The following is a 15,889-nucleotide window of genomic DNA, read 5'->3' as shown; positions in this document are numbered from 1 at the left end:
GTACAACTTTAGTCCCAAACTTTTTTTCTATTTCTGATAATTAATGAGATATCAAGGAAGATGGAGATAGTGACTCACCCTGCATATGCGTAATAAAAAAAATAAATTTGCCCTCGTGCTAATTAATACGTTTTTGAAATGCATTCGAACAAATTTCCGGAAATAATCAATGCACTAGGGATATAAGTGAAAATGTTTTAGTACATTTTGTTCTTTGCTCTGTTACACCTTTATAAAGAGAAGAAAAACTTTATCAGATAGATCAATACCGAATGTTCTGTTTAAGGTCTCACTGCGAAATTAAGTTTTCTTAATTTGACCCTATTAATTTTTATGCCATAATTGGTCTCTTATTAGGTTTTACAATCATCTATTGTTTTTGAAATTTCGATATGGCATTGCCACGTTATCTTAGTTTTCTTGAATTTCTTTAAAAATGGCAATATGGTTACTTTTATCATTTGCGTTGTCCATAGAGGTAGAATAATATTAATAATAAAATAATATTACACTTCCATGGCGTTGTCATATTGTTGTGTCGATAGATAAACAAATGCATGTATGCTCTTTGTTGTTCATATCTCATTTTTTTTAAACACTCTACATTTTATTACTTCAGTTTATTCTATTTTTTTTTTGTTCTCTTTCTTCCGATATTTTAGTGTGTGTTAAAAAATTGAATAGTCAGTCGTAGAAACTACGTTGTATACTCACGTTCTCACGTACAATTTTGGTGGTTGACTTTTTCTTTCTTTAATAATAATTAATGATAATGAGATATCGAGGAACGCGCGCTCATTGAATTAAAAAAAGAACTGATTGTTACTTCTGGAGAAATGGACTAGTTATAATAATTTTTCTTTGCATGAGAGAGTAAAGTGGTAGATTTGCAAATCATGCAGCTTTCCAGTTTGGATGAAGTATTGTATTCGTAGTTTTTGAAATAAATTGATGCGAATGAACGAAATCACCTGGTATATTTTTGAAAAATTTTACTTTCATTGTGGGTGGACACTGTAGGTGACCGACCCAGCGGGAGAAAACCAGAGAGAAAACGCTTTTATCATCAAAAACAGTACTACATAACGCAACAAGAGGCCGCGACTTGCTGCAATTCCTGTCTTTATTTCCAGATGTTATGTTAGACACGTCCTTCGGCGTTTTTCAAGGCCACGCACGTCACACCGTTCTGTCAACCTAGTGGCCAAATGATGTGTGTAATAAAATGTTAGTGCAGAATTTGAACGAAGGAGTAGCTTAGATTAGATATAGTTTCTCACTTATCTGCATCTTATCAAATTGTGTAACAGTGTGCAACCTCATTTTATATATTGGCGTAGATTTCGTCTGTCAGTCTCAGTTTAAATTTGATTTTACAAGTGAGTTTTTCTATTTATTGTACCAAATTCCGGGAAAAAAATAATATAATCAAAAGATCCAGTTGCCGCAAGAGTTATACATTCTCCAGTTTTATACTTCAAGGTTTTCATTTTTGCAAGTGTGTTGAAGTGACAATTTTAAGAAACTTAAGTAATCAGCTAGTAATATGGGTTTGTTGACTGAAGGCAGCCCTTTATCCTGGGAAGAAACAAAAGAGTTAGCCGAACACGTGCGTCAACATGGAATTATTCAATTTATAAATTTGTATAAACGTTTACGAGACCGCCAGGGAGATATACTGAAATGGGGCGATGAAGTGGAATATATTATAGTGAAATTTGACAATGAAAAGAGACAAGCTAAAGTAAGTCTGAGAGCTCAAGAAATTCTAACTGAATTAAACAAAAAAGAACTTGAAGACCCCACAGGAGTAAAGTCCTTGTGGCGACCGGAATATGGGGCGTACATGATTGAAGGGACACCTGGAAAACCTTATGGAGGATTATTGGCCCACTTCAATATTGTTGAGGCAAATATGAAACACAGGAGAGAGGAAGCTACACAGCTTTTAAAACCTGATGAATGCTTGATGTCTTTGACTAGTTTTCCAAGGTAATTGAAGAAGTAATACATTGTTTTACATAATTTTTGAATTTATCGTTTCATGTGTGTGTGTGGTTTTCCTTTTAATTTGTAGATTACTTTTTGCACTGTCATAACATCAATCTGGCGATCAAATTTCCAAGAAGTATGACCCAGCAAAATTTTATTGAAGAGTTTTTGTGGGTCAAATTTTTTATGTTTGTTGTGATTCAGCATAAATATTTAAATCAATAACTTACATGGTTTTCATAGTAACATATTGTGATGCTAAAAGATATTGATTTTTTCAATAACAATGAGAAACGTTCAGGATTGTGGTATACTTCGTAGTAGCTTTTAAATGTACTAAACTAACTTAATTGTTTACTTTGGCGTATTGTTGTAATTGTTAGCACAGTTGTAGTAAATTATTAATCATGATGTGAACATTGGTGATAATTTGATAAAATAGAACATTTATGAGGCAATGACAGTTCAAAAAGTGCATAATCATGTAAAAATTTAATTTTTAATGTTTTGTCGATCATGGTTACTTAAAGTTTCATTCCATATTGATCTGAGTGTATTAAGTGACCATTTAATTTATAAGAATCTAAAATTAATCCAACAAGTTCAGGCACGTCAACTCTTATATTTTTTCATTATCTAATATATGTATTAGTAAAAGATCTAAAATATTCTTACTGATTTAATTGATGTAATTAAAAAAAAGAGATATTCGTGCAAAGAAATAATTGTTTCATACATGAATAAACAGTATATTAAAATGTGGCACAGAATAATTGATGATGTAATCATTGAGGCTTGCCAACTGACGTTTCCTAATTTTACTTTACCAATTAAATGTTTCCCTCTATTTTACGTGCTTTTGTATATAAGCTATATTTAGATAAATATTATGTATTCCTATATAAATAACTCATACAGAATGATTCAACTACCATTTAGATTACGTGTTGTACATAATTAAAAAAAAGTTCGATTTAAAAAAAAAACTTGATCTTAGTTAACCTTTACCGAAGATTGTAAATGGCGTCGTAAAGAGAAAAATGAACTGCGTTTTATATTATATTTATTACGATAGCATGCTATGCAAAATCAAATTTATCAAAGACAGATTTTCGGTTGCAGATCCGTTGGCTTTTAAAGTGCTTATTATTATCAGTTATCATTAAATAAACATGGGTATTTGAGTTTTACCTTGACGGTTGCCCTATTGGAAAATCATTTAGATAATGTGGAAGTATCTGGTAATTATTTTCAAATGTTGTCATGAAGCTAATTGACTTTAATAATATCACAATGACACGTGAAAATGTAATTAAGTGCAAATGCATTTGTTTTTGTTTTGTACTGCATTTTCATGGGAAATGGCAAATCCTAAAATTGTCTACTTATATTTATGATCGACTGAAAGATTTAATGAAGGACGATTGATATTATAATTAGTTTATTTTCTGAGTGGATAATATCCATTTGTTTTGGGTGAAATTTAGTAAACGAACTATAAAGTATTCATTCATATTTGTGGTGTTGGATAACTGATGTGTCACGACATTGCATGTTTAATGTAATTGGTGATACACGGAACAAATTTTTAGTACTTAAGAAAATTATATTTGGGCTAATTTATGCGCTATTAAAATGGTTATGTAAAATTTTCTAATTCGCATGTACGATGAATTTGCTCCAGTTGTGAAACTGTGTTTCCAACTTACAGGCAAAACGTGGATATTCTGCACGGCACACCTTGGACAAAAATATGGAATATTTTGAAATTTTCATAAATGTTCCACAAATGCTCGATCGGTTTTAAATCTGGGCTATACGGTGGTCAAACCAATCTTTCAATTTGAACCTCATCGAGGTAAGAATTCACGATCATAGCGGTATAGGGACGTACGTTAAATCTAAATATTCCATATTTTGGTCGATGAGTACATTTGTTGTTCGACGGGATCACTAAATTAACAATATCTAACAAAACAAAGGCCACTTCATCCCTTCCAGAAAAGTCGATGATGTCATTTCAAAATTTTGCCAAGTAAGGCTCACTTTAAATATATAATGCAACATGTTGCTTGACGTTTTATGCTTTACACTATGTAAGATATAATATAGATAACAGAATAGTAAATAATTTTTTTTTATTCATTGCCACCATTGACTCTTAAACTCGACTTTTCAATTCTTTGATTAGATCAAATTCACGATATTGAACCATTATTTTGTCTCGATTTTACTCTGTTTATATCAAATCGAAAGTATTGAAAACAAGTTTGTAAAATTTTTGTGTTTTAAATTTAATATTATGTATTCAAGCGAAAATTATGTAAATATTTTAGTGTATTTTGACCTATTGCCATTAGAAGAATGTGGATTTATTTATGTTTGCTGGTATCGCCATTTTTATAGTGTTACCATTTATTGAACCTTCATCGGTGCTAGAATTGTTTCTGTTACTATTCCAAATTGTTGTATTAGTTGTTCTCATATGTTGAGTATTTCTTTTCCTAGAACAACATATGGTATGGATTCAGTCCATTGTTGATTATTGCAGTTTGCATACACACTGAAAAATATCAATTTTGTGGCAATGTGTGTATCAACTTTCAGAACAACCTTATTACGTAGTTGTTTATGTAGGATGTTTCAAATCATTAATGACACTCTAATTTTTATTTTTTAACATACAGGAGTTAATTCAAAATTTCCAACTTATCTAAGAAACAACATAACCAACTGCTTCAATTTTTCCATAAAAACACTAACCTTGATTTAGTGATTCTGATTACAGACAACTGACAAAATTTTTCTTTAGTCATCAAATTTTATTGAATAAGTCCCACTTAAGATGTATAAGAAAGACATGTTTCTTTATCATTAGATTTTACATCTCGATTGATAGCTGGTGAAGTGCGATACCAAGGTCATTTTTTCGAATGTTTAATCTGATGATTTTGTGTTCTACAAGTCGTAGAATGCTAAAATGCAGGTTTCCGATCGTCCATTTGCTAAAAATATACCGATGATTCGGAAATTTCCAGTGTCTATTCAAATTACCAAGAGATAGTAAAACAAAGGCTTACTAAAATTTGCCAACTCATATCTTCCAGAAAAAGTCGATGACGTCATTGCAAAATTTTGCCAAGTAAGACTCACTTTAAATATATGATGCAACATGCTGAAACATTTTATACTTTACCTTATATAATACATATAACATATAGAAGATAACACAATAGTAAGTAAAATTTATTTATTCATGTCCACCAGAAAGGTAACGACATTTTTTCTTCCGGAGCGTAAGCTAAGAAAATTGTAAGATCCATCGGACGACTGGCTACTTTCATTGTTTTCTCGACGTTTCATGGCCCCTAGAGTACGAAAAAATAGGTCTTTCGTTTGCGTCTATCTGTTTGCTGTGTCAATTTTTATTAGACAGCTAATCTTCGAAACTACCGGACTATTGACATATTTTATATGTACATTAGGAATATCGTAAAATTTGCGTACTCATCCTCACCAACAGTGTGATGACGTCCGCTCAAAATGTTTTATAGTAAATAGGATTTAAATTTTATAAAATAACATATTCTTATACTTATTGTTTATGAACCCGCCTTGAGATTTTCACCGAGATATTCAAATTTTCGCAAAAATCGAAACTAGCAACCTTTGACATTAGTATAAGAGGGGCTCGAACAAGGTTATTCGTCGTCAGCTCATTGTTTAAGTGTGCGACTTCGGACTTGTAACGCAAACATCGCGCACGTTCTCTATATTTTTTTATTGATCAAATCAAGAACGGTACACCATATTGTCATATTATTAGTATTACATTGCACGTGTCGGAATTGGCATACATGTCCTTGCTGACATGTCTATCAGGACATTTTCAAATGGGAAACTCACTAGAAATACAGGCACAGCCTTGCGCTTTAAAAGTGTGTTTTTGGAACTTAATGCGTTTGAATTAAAGGCAGTGACGGAGTTTTGGTGATTAAAATATTTATGATACATTAATGAATTCAGACAAACAAGCTTACAAGAATCACTAAAGAAATGTATAGGGAATTATTAAAAAAAAAGTTGGATCTCGTAGACAAATTATAAGGTGTCAAAACACATCTGTTAAAAAATAAATAGGATGTCATTTTTTTGCTTTTTACTTCCCGAGCGTAAGGCAAGGAAGTGTTATAATAGGGCCCATCGGGTGACTGTTTTCTTGACATTTCATGACCTCTTATCATTTTGCGTAGTAAAGGTTGTCTAAATTTTATAATGTAATACGATCCTGTACTCGTAGTTTATTAATCTGCCTTAATTCTTATCACAATTAAGTACATTACAAAAGTTTTTTGGTGCAATATTTTTCAAGTGTGGCCAATTGTTGGACTTGGGTTCTGGCACCCGTGTGGGTTCGAATCCTATCCTTATCGAATGTTTGTACTTTCCGCGCGTAAACTGTGATAAGAGTTCATCATGTTTTCTCGAAGTTTAATGACGCCAAGAGTACGAGTTTCGATCTGTCTATCAATTTTTATTAGACAAATCACTACCAAAAATCCAAAACTACCGGATGCATTGCTGTTCAATTTTATATGTATGTTAGGAATTTATGTTTTGCCTTTTTTTCTTAATATTATAGCCAGCTTTTCATAACAAGAAACTTGGTTATAATGGTTTGTGCAAGGAAATATGGGTTTTGCAATTATGAGGTCGAGCGTAATTGCAATGTCGATATTTCCTTATTTTCCATTTTAAAAATGTTTTAAGTTTCACATTTGTGAAAAGAAGTCTACACATATTAAAACATAAAGGGAAAATGTAAGCCCGCCCACCCGCCCTATCTCTATTGTAATGATTTTTTTATTCGTCGTGAGCCAAAGGGGCGTAGATTAACTGCAAAATACTTACTTCTTTACAAAAAATTAGACCATATTTTTGAGTATCGTGTTCAAAGAATACTATATATATTAAGAAAAAAGGCAAAAAAGTATACTCAACATTTTTTTAGTTAGAGTTTCTTCAGAATTAATTAATTAATACATTTAGTTTTCCTTGTATGACACGATTATTTAAGCACATTTTCGTATGGTAATTTCTCGTAGAAAAATAAGGATTTTACAATTAAGCTCCTCCCCTCGGCTTATGATGAATAAAAAAAAATCATCCGAATTGAGATAGGGCGGGTGGGCGGGGGTTATATATGTATATATTCTTAATATACACAGACATCTTTTCATCACAAGAAACTTAAAACATGGTTAAAATGGTTTTTGCAAGGAAACATGGATTTTACAATTATGGGGTGGAGCCAAAGACTTCAAATATATATTTGGAGCCTATTGCAAAATCGAAATTTCCTCATACAAATTTTCCATTTTAAACATGTCTTAAGTTTCATGTTGTGAAAAGAAGTCTACACATATTAAAACAAAAAGGCAAAATGTAAACCCGCCCACCCGTCCTATCTCAATTGTGATGATTTTTTTTATTTGCCGTGAACCAAGGAGCGGAGCTTAACTACAAAATACTTATTTCTTTACAAGAAATTAAAAGTGAGTATCGTGTTGTTCAAAGAATACTAAGTATATTAAGAAAAAAAGACAAAATATAATTGATATGATGGGAAAACGGTAACCAAAACTTGTTTAATCATCTTTACCAACAATTTGCTTAGTACAATTGGGACTAAGGAATAGTTCATGCTTTCATTTATCTCGGTTGGTCAAATTAAATATTTTTTGGAATGTAAACGAGTATTTTATGTTAAAATTAAAATGACATAATAGTGGTGTTTAAGTTTAAGATAATACCAATACGTGACAAATGTTTTGACATTTTAATCCATTTACGCCTATGACTTTTTATAAAATCAAAATAGGAAAATAAATGTTATAAAATAAGATAAACCTGTACTTGTGGTTTATGAATTTGCTTTGATTTTATTTGTTATTATTGTAACTTTTATTGTGAGTGACACCTTATTTAGAATTGCTTATACAGAATGACTCGAAAAATTAATGATTATTTTATTGATTAAATCAAGAATGGTTCACCTATATACGTGTGCTCACTAGATTGTTGATGACGTCACAACGGTTTGGAAGGGAGAATCTTACTTGAAACATGCGAATAGCTTACCTACCTTTACTTTACTACACACATTATTTTAACTTATTGGGGTTATAAAAAAAATAAAATTCGAAAAATTATGTTTTATAATTTTTGTTCGAAAATAGATAAATTGTATTTCAGGGGCAACAGAAGTTCTGTTGAAATAACTTTAGACCATTTTTTTTTTAATTTAAACTCCGTTTCATTACAAGGAAATGATGACGTTATCGCACTGGTAACTGATACGAAAGTCTACTTGAGTCGACGAGAGAAAAAGTTGTTGCAGATATGGTATAATAAGGTTATCAAAGCTAATCCTAGTGCCAAAAAAGTGTAAATTTGGTGAACAGTACCGTAAAACTTAAAACAAGAATTGACACCGGTGTCATTAATAAAAGAGTCGTTTTACAGATTGGTTAATTACCATTTTGTGCTTTTTAACCTTGAATAGTGTATTATAATAATTACCTGTTTAGTCGTAAAAGTCGCGAGAATGGAAATAGGTTTAATAGTGAAATTAGTAAAAACTTAAACCACCAACATTACCACATTTAGCCTTTGCGTCTTGAAAGTTGCACCAATTTTGTGGTGTGGATTAATGTACGATTATACGTTTCAAAATGACCTCACGATTTAGTTTTAATTTAATATTGGATTTTTATGGTATTATATATTTATTATGTATATTATGTTTATTGCTCATTGTGTGCTCATTTGAGCAGTAGGTTGTTTTATGAGTTAAGGAGCGTTGTATTGTTGGCAAAAAAAATACAATGAAGTCATTAGAATATAAAATAATCAGTGAAACTTAAAACTAAAAATAATTACATACGCAGATTGACATCTACAGTTTTACCTTTTGAGGAAGAAACTCAGTTGGTGCATCTCTCAGAAATCTGTCGATGTCGCTTAGTTTTTGAGTTATAGCAAATATTTTATGTTCAAATATGCTACCAATTTCGCAGCTTTTGAAATGTCACAGTTATATTCACATGCTGTGCTTAAGTTATTTATAAATATCAGTGTTAAACTATTGTCAATATCTACTTTACATACATTTTCATTGTTTGCTAGTTGTCTAGAACCATGTAACTGATTGTGAATAAAACAGTATACATTTCCTCGGTACACGTTTTCATTACAGCCCTCGGCTGTAATGAAACACTTTCTACCTCGGTATGTAATATAATTATACCTGGGAAATAACCACAAATTTTGTTATCGCAGGTTTACATAAGCATCAACACGCAAATGGTAATATTGTTTATGCGAATAATAAACAATAACGGCTTGAGTGTTGACTTTTACGTACAACAAATAATACAAGGTTAATATTCTATAACTTCATTGTATAGTTAGCATTTATTTTACAATGATTTAAAAATGATGCATCTTTTAAGGTTGGGATGTGAAAATTTTACGGACCCTCCGTCAAAACCAACCCCAAATGAGGGCGCCACCCGTTCACTGTTTTTCCCAGATGATGCGATTTTCCCAGGACATCCTCGATTCAAAACTTTATCAAGGAACATTCGGCAAAGAAGAGGCGAAAAAGTTGCCATCAATCTACCAGGTAATTGCATCCGTGATATTTTTACCATATTTTACGGACGAATTTCAGTATATAGAGACGAAAATACAAAAATACCTGTGGATGATTCCCACAAATTCTCTACAGCCGCTTTACCCGATCACGTTTATATGGATGCGATGGGTTTTGGGATGGGGTGCTGCTGTTTACAGTTGACTTTTCAAGCGTGCAATATAACCGAAGCTAGAACCTTATATGATCAATTAACTCCTCTCTGCCCAATTATGGTAATGCTGTAACCTTATGAAACTGTAAATATTTACAGGCGTTTTTTACAGTTAGCACTAACAGCGGCGTCACCCCTTCACCGTGGCTGCATTACCGATGTGGATTGCCGATGGAACGTCATTTCATGTTCTGTAGATTGTCGTACGAAGGAAGAACGTGGCCTGGAATCCCTCAAAAACAACAAATTTGTGATAAAGAAGTCTCGGTATGATTCCATAGATTCGTATTTGTCTCCGCAAGGAGAAAAATTCAACGACGTGCCATTGACCTATGATCCTAAAATATACCAACAACTAATTGACAACGATATAGATCATCTTCTGGCACAACATGTAGCCCATCTTTTTATAAGAGATACGGTGTCTCTGTTTTCAGAGAAGGTTCACCAAAATGATGAAGAAGATACGGATCATTTTGAGGTGTGTTGCCAATAGTTTTAGTTTTTTAGAAAAATAAGTTCGTGTTATTTTAAGAATATACAATCAACGAATTGGCAAACTATGAGGTTCAAGCCACCACCACCAAATTCTACCATTGGTTGGAGAGTTGAGTTTAGACCATGTGAAGTCCAAATTACCGACTTCGAGAATGCTGCCATTGTTTGTTTTGTTGTGTTATTAACTCGAGTTATTTTGTCCTATAATTTGGACTTTTTGATACCTATCAGTAAAGTGAGTAAAATTGTCTATGAAGTGAAGTCAGTAACAAAGGATGGTTTTAAAGGTCGACGAAAATATGCAGAACGCTCAGCAACGAAACGCTTGTAAAGAACGAAAGTTTTGGTTTAGGAAAGACATCACCACTCACATTAGCCCGCCAGAAGCCAATGAGTGTTGTAAGAAAGGTGCAACTAATTGTGAACCAAAGGATTGTGAAGTTTATGATTGTATGACTGTTGATGAAATAATAAACGGGAAGGTATTTATTTGAACATGCATTTGATTTTAATTGGATGAGGATATTATTTACAGGAAGGCGACTTTCCAGGTTTGATCCCTTTGATTAATACTTATCTTAGTGGAATGGATGTTGATGCAGATACACACTGTACAATACAGCAGTATTTGAAGTTTATACAACGTAGAGCGTCTGGGGAAATTTTTACTACCGCGTCTTGGATTAGAAAATTTGTGACAGAACATCCTGAATACAAGTGGGTTGTTGTTTTTTAGTTTCAATTTAATTTATTAATTTGTGTTTTTACAGGTTGGACTCAAAAGTGTCAGAAAAAATCAACTATGATCTATTGAAAACAATTTGTGCCATTGAAAAGGGAGAAATGTCTTGTCCAGAGTTGTTGGGCTATTCTACAATGTCAAAAACAAAAGAAAATATACCTACAGCTTTATCAAAAAATTGTTAGTACTAGCAGGTAATAGCACTGGCAATGGTAAATTTTGTTAACGATTCGTACTTAATATAGCTTTGATCACATTATATTTTTTTAAATGTTAACTTTTGCAATTTTTTTAATTATGTAGAATTTAAATACATTTTGAAAAATATTGAGCAGTGTAGTGTTTTTATGATAGAAGAGGACAGTATTTAAAAGAGAGCATTTATGTTGTTTTATAAAAGATGTTTATAAAATCATTGAGTTTTTAATAAAAATATTTCGACTATTTTTTTCTTTACCACATGAGATTCATTTGATTCGCCGTCATGTTTTTAAATGCAGTGGTTTAAAACAATGTGCCTTATTCACCTCTGAAAAGCAAACCGCACGAGTTCAGTAATTTCAGACAGTCATACTTAAGAATTGTAGCTATCTGTATGGTCTTTATGACTTATAAAATACATATGGGATGAATAAATAATAAATAGGTATTGAATTTTTGTAAAAGTGATAATGGTTGAGTATTTCTTGTGTATAACTGACAGGAATAAGCCTTCATAGTTACCTCTACTACACTGATTTTTCGATCCGAGGTGTTTCTCTGAGTCACTAAATTCCATTCCTTAACTTAACCCAACTTGGCTCATTCCTGTTACTTATGTTAAGTAACGCACTTTCATATTTCTGTTTTCTCTTTAAACAGTTAATTATACGTTACATTACGTCGCATTTTTCCACTGGAATCACCCCAACAGGCATTTCGTATACACTGGAGCTGTTTTCATCTCATATTTTTGCCCCAGAGCAAAAGGGATTTTAAGGGAGTTTTTGTTCATTGTTTTATTGCAAATTGTACAATTTATTTTAGAAACTACTGAACCAACTGCTCGCAATTTTTCGCATGTTTTGAGGTTACCATCAGACTGAATGATTGCTAACTAAAATTTAGCTGGTCATCCCTACCAGAAATTTGAAGACGTTGCCTCAAAGTGTGCTGAGTAAATCTTATTTACAATGTATAATCAGTATGTGTGGCAGGGGCGGCAGGGTCGGCCACGCCGTACCAGTCATTTTAAAATACTTAGTAAGCGTTGAAATTAGAAAATAAAAAAAGAAATAAAGTTTGAATGTACGTTAGGATAGATCATATATATTAAAAATATATTTTATTATATTGTAGGTACAAAATAAAGCATTTGTTGCTAATTTTAAATGCTGATAAACACGCTTTGCCGGCGAGATTTCGGCAAGCCGTACCCAGGAATGCGTTATGCTCGATGTTTCGACTTCGTAGCAGCTTACGGTTTCATCGTTCTCTTTGTCTAGTACACTGTAGTAGACAAAGACCTGGCGGAACGTATGTTGTGCCAGGTCCGGCGAAATCCTCCTTCGCCGTACCCAGCAACGCGAATTTAGTTTTTAAAACGCTTAATATTTAAGATAGCTAACCAAATTACAAAACAATAACGGCTTCGATGTTCTTCAGTGCATACTATTTTTTTTTAAATAATAATTGTCGATTTAATACATTTTTCTGTGTATGAATAATAAACGAAAAAAATTACATTAAATTATCTAAAATTTTATTTTTCGTACATAACTTAGCTACAACATAAATGCGCTTTTTCTGTATTTTTAGCATCTAAGCGTTTTCAGATATTTCAGAAACGAATTTAACGTTTTAAATCATTTTAATTTTTCAATTATTCAATTAATTTATTTGACAATTTGTCATATACATTAAAAATAAATAAATGTAAATGAAGATAGTTAACAGTTGGTACTTTTATTATTACTTTTTTTATATTTTTTAACTGCATGTCATTATTTAATTATTATTATTTAATTGTGGATGTCCGGGGTCGGCAAGCCGTATAGCCGCCGGTCGACGCGGAACTCAGTAAAAATAATGTTTTCGGTGGTTCTCAATTAATGATAAAGCAGAACAAGTAGAATTAAGGATTAATAGTATTTGGAATCAAACTGACATTGTCAATTTCCTATAAAAAATTATTTTAACAGGTCGAAACATTTGAGATGTTTTGTACATCCTGGCACGTAAAATGTCAGTGGTTAATGAGTAGCAGCCATACATTACGAAAATATATAACACCAAGGTGTAGACTCAAAATATTTGGCCGACCCGAAATTTTGACCCACCAGCCGCCACTGATGTGTGGTTTATTAATTCACTCATGTTTTTTATTTTGACATATAGGGGACCGTCATAAAAATAAAATCTGTTAAATCAACTTTAGCAATTTATCCAAGAAACTGGGCTTGTTTAATTGCATGTGCTCCATTTAAGAGGGAAGTTCTGTCTAAATAACTTGAGACGAATGATGAGTGGAAGAATAACGAAGTGATAGTAGTAAAATTTTGTTTTGACACTGAAAAATATTTTGAGATGTCAGATCATACTTACGATAATGTACATACATGTAGAACAAAAAATAAAAATTTATCTATTGAGTAAATTTTTGATTTTAATACATCAGTGGACTAAAAAACAAGACACTTTAATCAAGGGAGCAATAAAAATACGATCAAAGACTGACATGGATTCTTGAAACTTTGTCTTTGATCGTCGCAATTTTGATCTTTTAAATTGACGACCATTTGATTATCTATGGAGAGTGGAGCCAGATTATCTATCTATTTTTATAACGATACTTATATTTTATTCTAGTTAGTCTCTCCTTCAAGGAATACAGCGCACATCCACGTTCAAATAAATAATAATAACCACTTAATTCTGTTTCATTTATTTGGGTCTGGCTTTACACAGATGCAAACAAAATGTTATTTATAAGCTTAGTCAAAGAGACCGAATCCCATATCGTCATCCTCGCTTTCTGACTCCTCCTTCTCCTCTTTAGGAGCGGCAGCAGGAGTGGTTTCAGCTGGTGCAGCCGCCGCAGGAGCAGCGACAGCAGCAAATTTGCTGGGATCCTAGACAATTTCAATTAATATTTGATTCATATGAACTTGTAACAAAAACATACCTTAATAAACTCCTTGATGGTAGCTGCTTCCTTGAATTCAACCTCAGTGACAGCAGCAATAGCCAAAAGATTCTTGAATCCATTGGCAATGCTGTGAGGCGCAGACGCGATAGTTGGATATCCAACAGCCAAACAAACTGAAGCCACATTTGCGACCCCAGCCAAGAACTTCTCCCTCAAATCCTCAGGTTTGATATCCAAAATAGCTGGCGCAAAGATAGTGCCAGAATCATATACTTGTTCGACAACCAAACCGTAGGAAAATGGCGAGATGTTCAACATGTTCAACAAAGTGGCTTCAGAAGCTCCTACTTTATCCCCTGGTTTCAAAATGTGCACATCGTTGATGATTTCAATAGTACCCTTGGAGATTTTAGTTGGGATTGAAAGGGCTTGGAAGAAGGATGTTTTTTCAGGACCCAGACCGGTGTTCTGGGCTGGGATTATGACGGGTAATGGGGCGATGGCGCCAGCGCGAGCAGGTGCTCTGACTTTGTTTTCAAGAAGCTTATCGCGGACTTCCACCAGATCTCCACGGGTGAAAACGAAGCCTACGTTGCCTTTGATTTTAGGCAAGAGTTTTTCAAGGGCTGGATTGCGTTCACAATGACCCTTGATGGCTTTACGCATCATGGTGTTCTTGCCCATGAGGACGACGGCGGAGCCTCTGAGGGAAATGCGGATTTGTTGCATCTGCTTAGAGCCGACATTGTCAGCGCCAACAATGAAACATTTTGGGTAGTCTTCAAGTAATTGCTGAAAAATATAGTGTTCAGAAACTTGGAAACTAAATTGAAAAAATTGTTTGTGATTTAACTTTAATCAGGGAAGTGTGTCCACATTGTATCCCCGCATACTAGTGGGTTCTGCTATTTCTAGCTCTAGTATGGTTATGGGGCTTCTTAAGAGACGAAAAATATCATCATTTTTTAAAATTTGTGTTGATAACTTGAATATAAATAGAGCAATACTTACAACTAGTTTGCTGAAGTAGTTGGACTTCCAGGTTGCCTTGTCCTCCCTACCCATCGTGTAGTGTGTAGGGACTCAGATTGAATTTAAGAACTAAAACAATAAGAATAAAAAAATTAAAATCATCTCCCTCATTAAAAATATTATAAAAACGATCAACAATTTACATAACCTCAACAACTAAAACTTAAAAGAAAACATTTTTTCAATGAAACTATTCACATAAATGTTTTCTAGTTTATTTAAAATGTTCTAAAAACGTGACTTTAGTACATATTTATTAAGGATTGTTTATAATTTTCAAGATAATCAAATTGCCACAACTTACCTCGGCGAAGTCAACAGGCGCAATGGTAGAGTTTTGTTTCCGTTTTCCACAATTTCCAAAGGTAACTGTGTGGGGGCGCTGCTTAAAGTATGCAAAAAATGGCGCGAATATGGAAATGCTAATCCTTTTGAGTTTACTTCGTTTAAGTATACAAAAAATAAGATACTATGTACATAAGGTTGATAAATGCACTCTACAACCATTTTTTCAATTGTTTGTATGTTTATGTGTGTATAATGTTTCACTGTAGGCAGCTAGTGGCAACGGATTTGCTTTGTAGATAATCCGATGTCAGAAAACTAACGAAAAAAGAAAACGAGAAT

General features: G+C 32.9%; 2 protein-coding genes across 2 annotated transcripts; one reads left to right on the top strand and one right to left on the bottom strand.

Moving 5' to 3' along the window:
- The first annotated feature begins 1,167 nt into the window (after positions 1 to 1,167).
- Positions 1,168 to 11,430, top strand: LOC135122670 (glutamate--cysteine ligase catalytic subunit). The gene is made up of 8 exons (XM_064047019.1): positions 1,168 to 1,992; positions 9,507 to 9,679; positions 9,728 to 9,924; positions 9,976 to 10,344; positions 10,399 to 10,596; positions 10,649 to 10,843; positions 10,897 to 11,078; positions 11,132 to 11,430. The coding sequence occupies exons 1-8, from the start codon at positions 1,547 to 1,549 to the stop codon at positions 11,286 to 11,288; spliced, it is 1,917 nt and encodes a 638-aa protein (XP_063903089.1). The 5' UTR covers positions 1,168 to 1,546; the 3' UTR covers positions 11,289 to 11,430.
- Positions 11,431 to 14,010: 2,580 nt separating this feature from the next.
- LOC135122671 (large ribosomal subunit protein uL10) lies at positions 14,011 to 15,671 on the bottom strand. The gene is made up of 4 exons (XM_064047020.1): positions 15,567 to 15,671; positions 15,242 to 15,331; positions 14,267 to 15,022; positions 14,011 to 14,213 (listed from the first exon to the last, which is right to left on the bottom strand). Exons 2-4 carry the CDS (start codon positions 15,293 to 15,295, stop codon positions 14,076 to 14,078), a joined length of 948 nt encoding a protein of 315 aa, XP_063903090.1. The 5' UTR covers positions 15,296 to 15,331; positions 15,567 to 15,671; the 3' UTR covers positions 14,011 to 14,075.
- Positions 15,672 to 15,889: the final 218 nt, after the last annotated feature.

This window comes from Zophobas morio, unplaced genomic scaffold, assembly GCF_036711695.1.
Source record: "Zophobas morio isolate AGI-343-1 ecotype UQ-CSIRO unplaced genomic scaffold, CSIRO_AGI_Zmor_V1 ptg000005l, whole genome shotgun sequence".
Classification (NCBI taxonomy): Eukaryota; Metazoa; Arthropoda; class Insecta; order Coleoptera; family Tenebrionidae; genus Zophobas; species Zophobas morio.
The sequence above is the reverse complement of the archived record's forward strand: the minus strand, read 5'-3'. Positions and strand labels throughout refer to the sequence as shown.

Bases quoted from the DNA above. Each gene is read 5' to 3' on its own strand.
- LOC135122671 (XM_064047020.1), bottom strand. From the start codon at position 15,295: ATGGGTAGGGAGGACAAGGCAACCTGGAAGTCCAACTACTTCAGCAAA. The intron at 15,023-15,241 runs GTAAGTATTGCT...TATATTTTTCAG, and splicing joins ACTACTTCAGCAAACTAGTT to CAATTACTTGAAGACTACCC. The intron at 14,214-14,266 runs GTATGTTTTTGT...GAAATTGTCTAG, and splicing joins CCATCAAGGAGTTTATTAAG to GATCCCAGCAAATTTGCTGC.
- LOC135122670 (XM_064047019.1), top strand. From the start codon at position 1,547: ATGGGTTTGTTGACTGAAGGCAGCCCTTTATCCTGGGAAGAAACAAAA. The intron at 9,680-9,727 runs GTAATTGCATCC...GACGAATTTCAG, and splicing joins AGTTGCCATCAATCTACCAG to TATATAGAGACGAAAATACA. The intron at 11,079-11,131 runs GTGGGTTGTTGT...GTGTTTTTACAG, and splicing joins ACAGAACATCCTGAATACAA to GTTGGACTCAAAAGTGTCAG.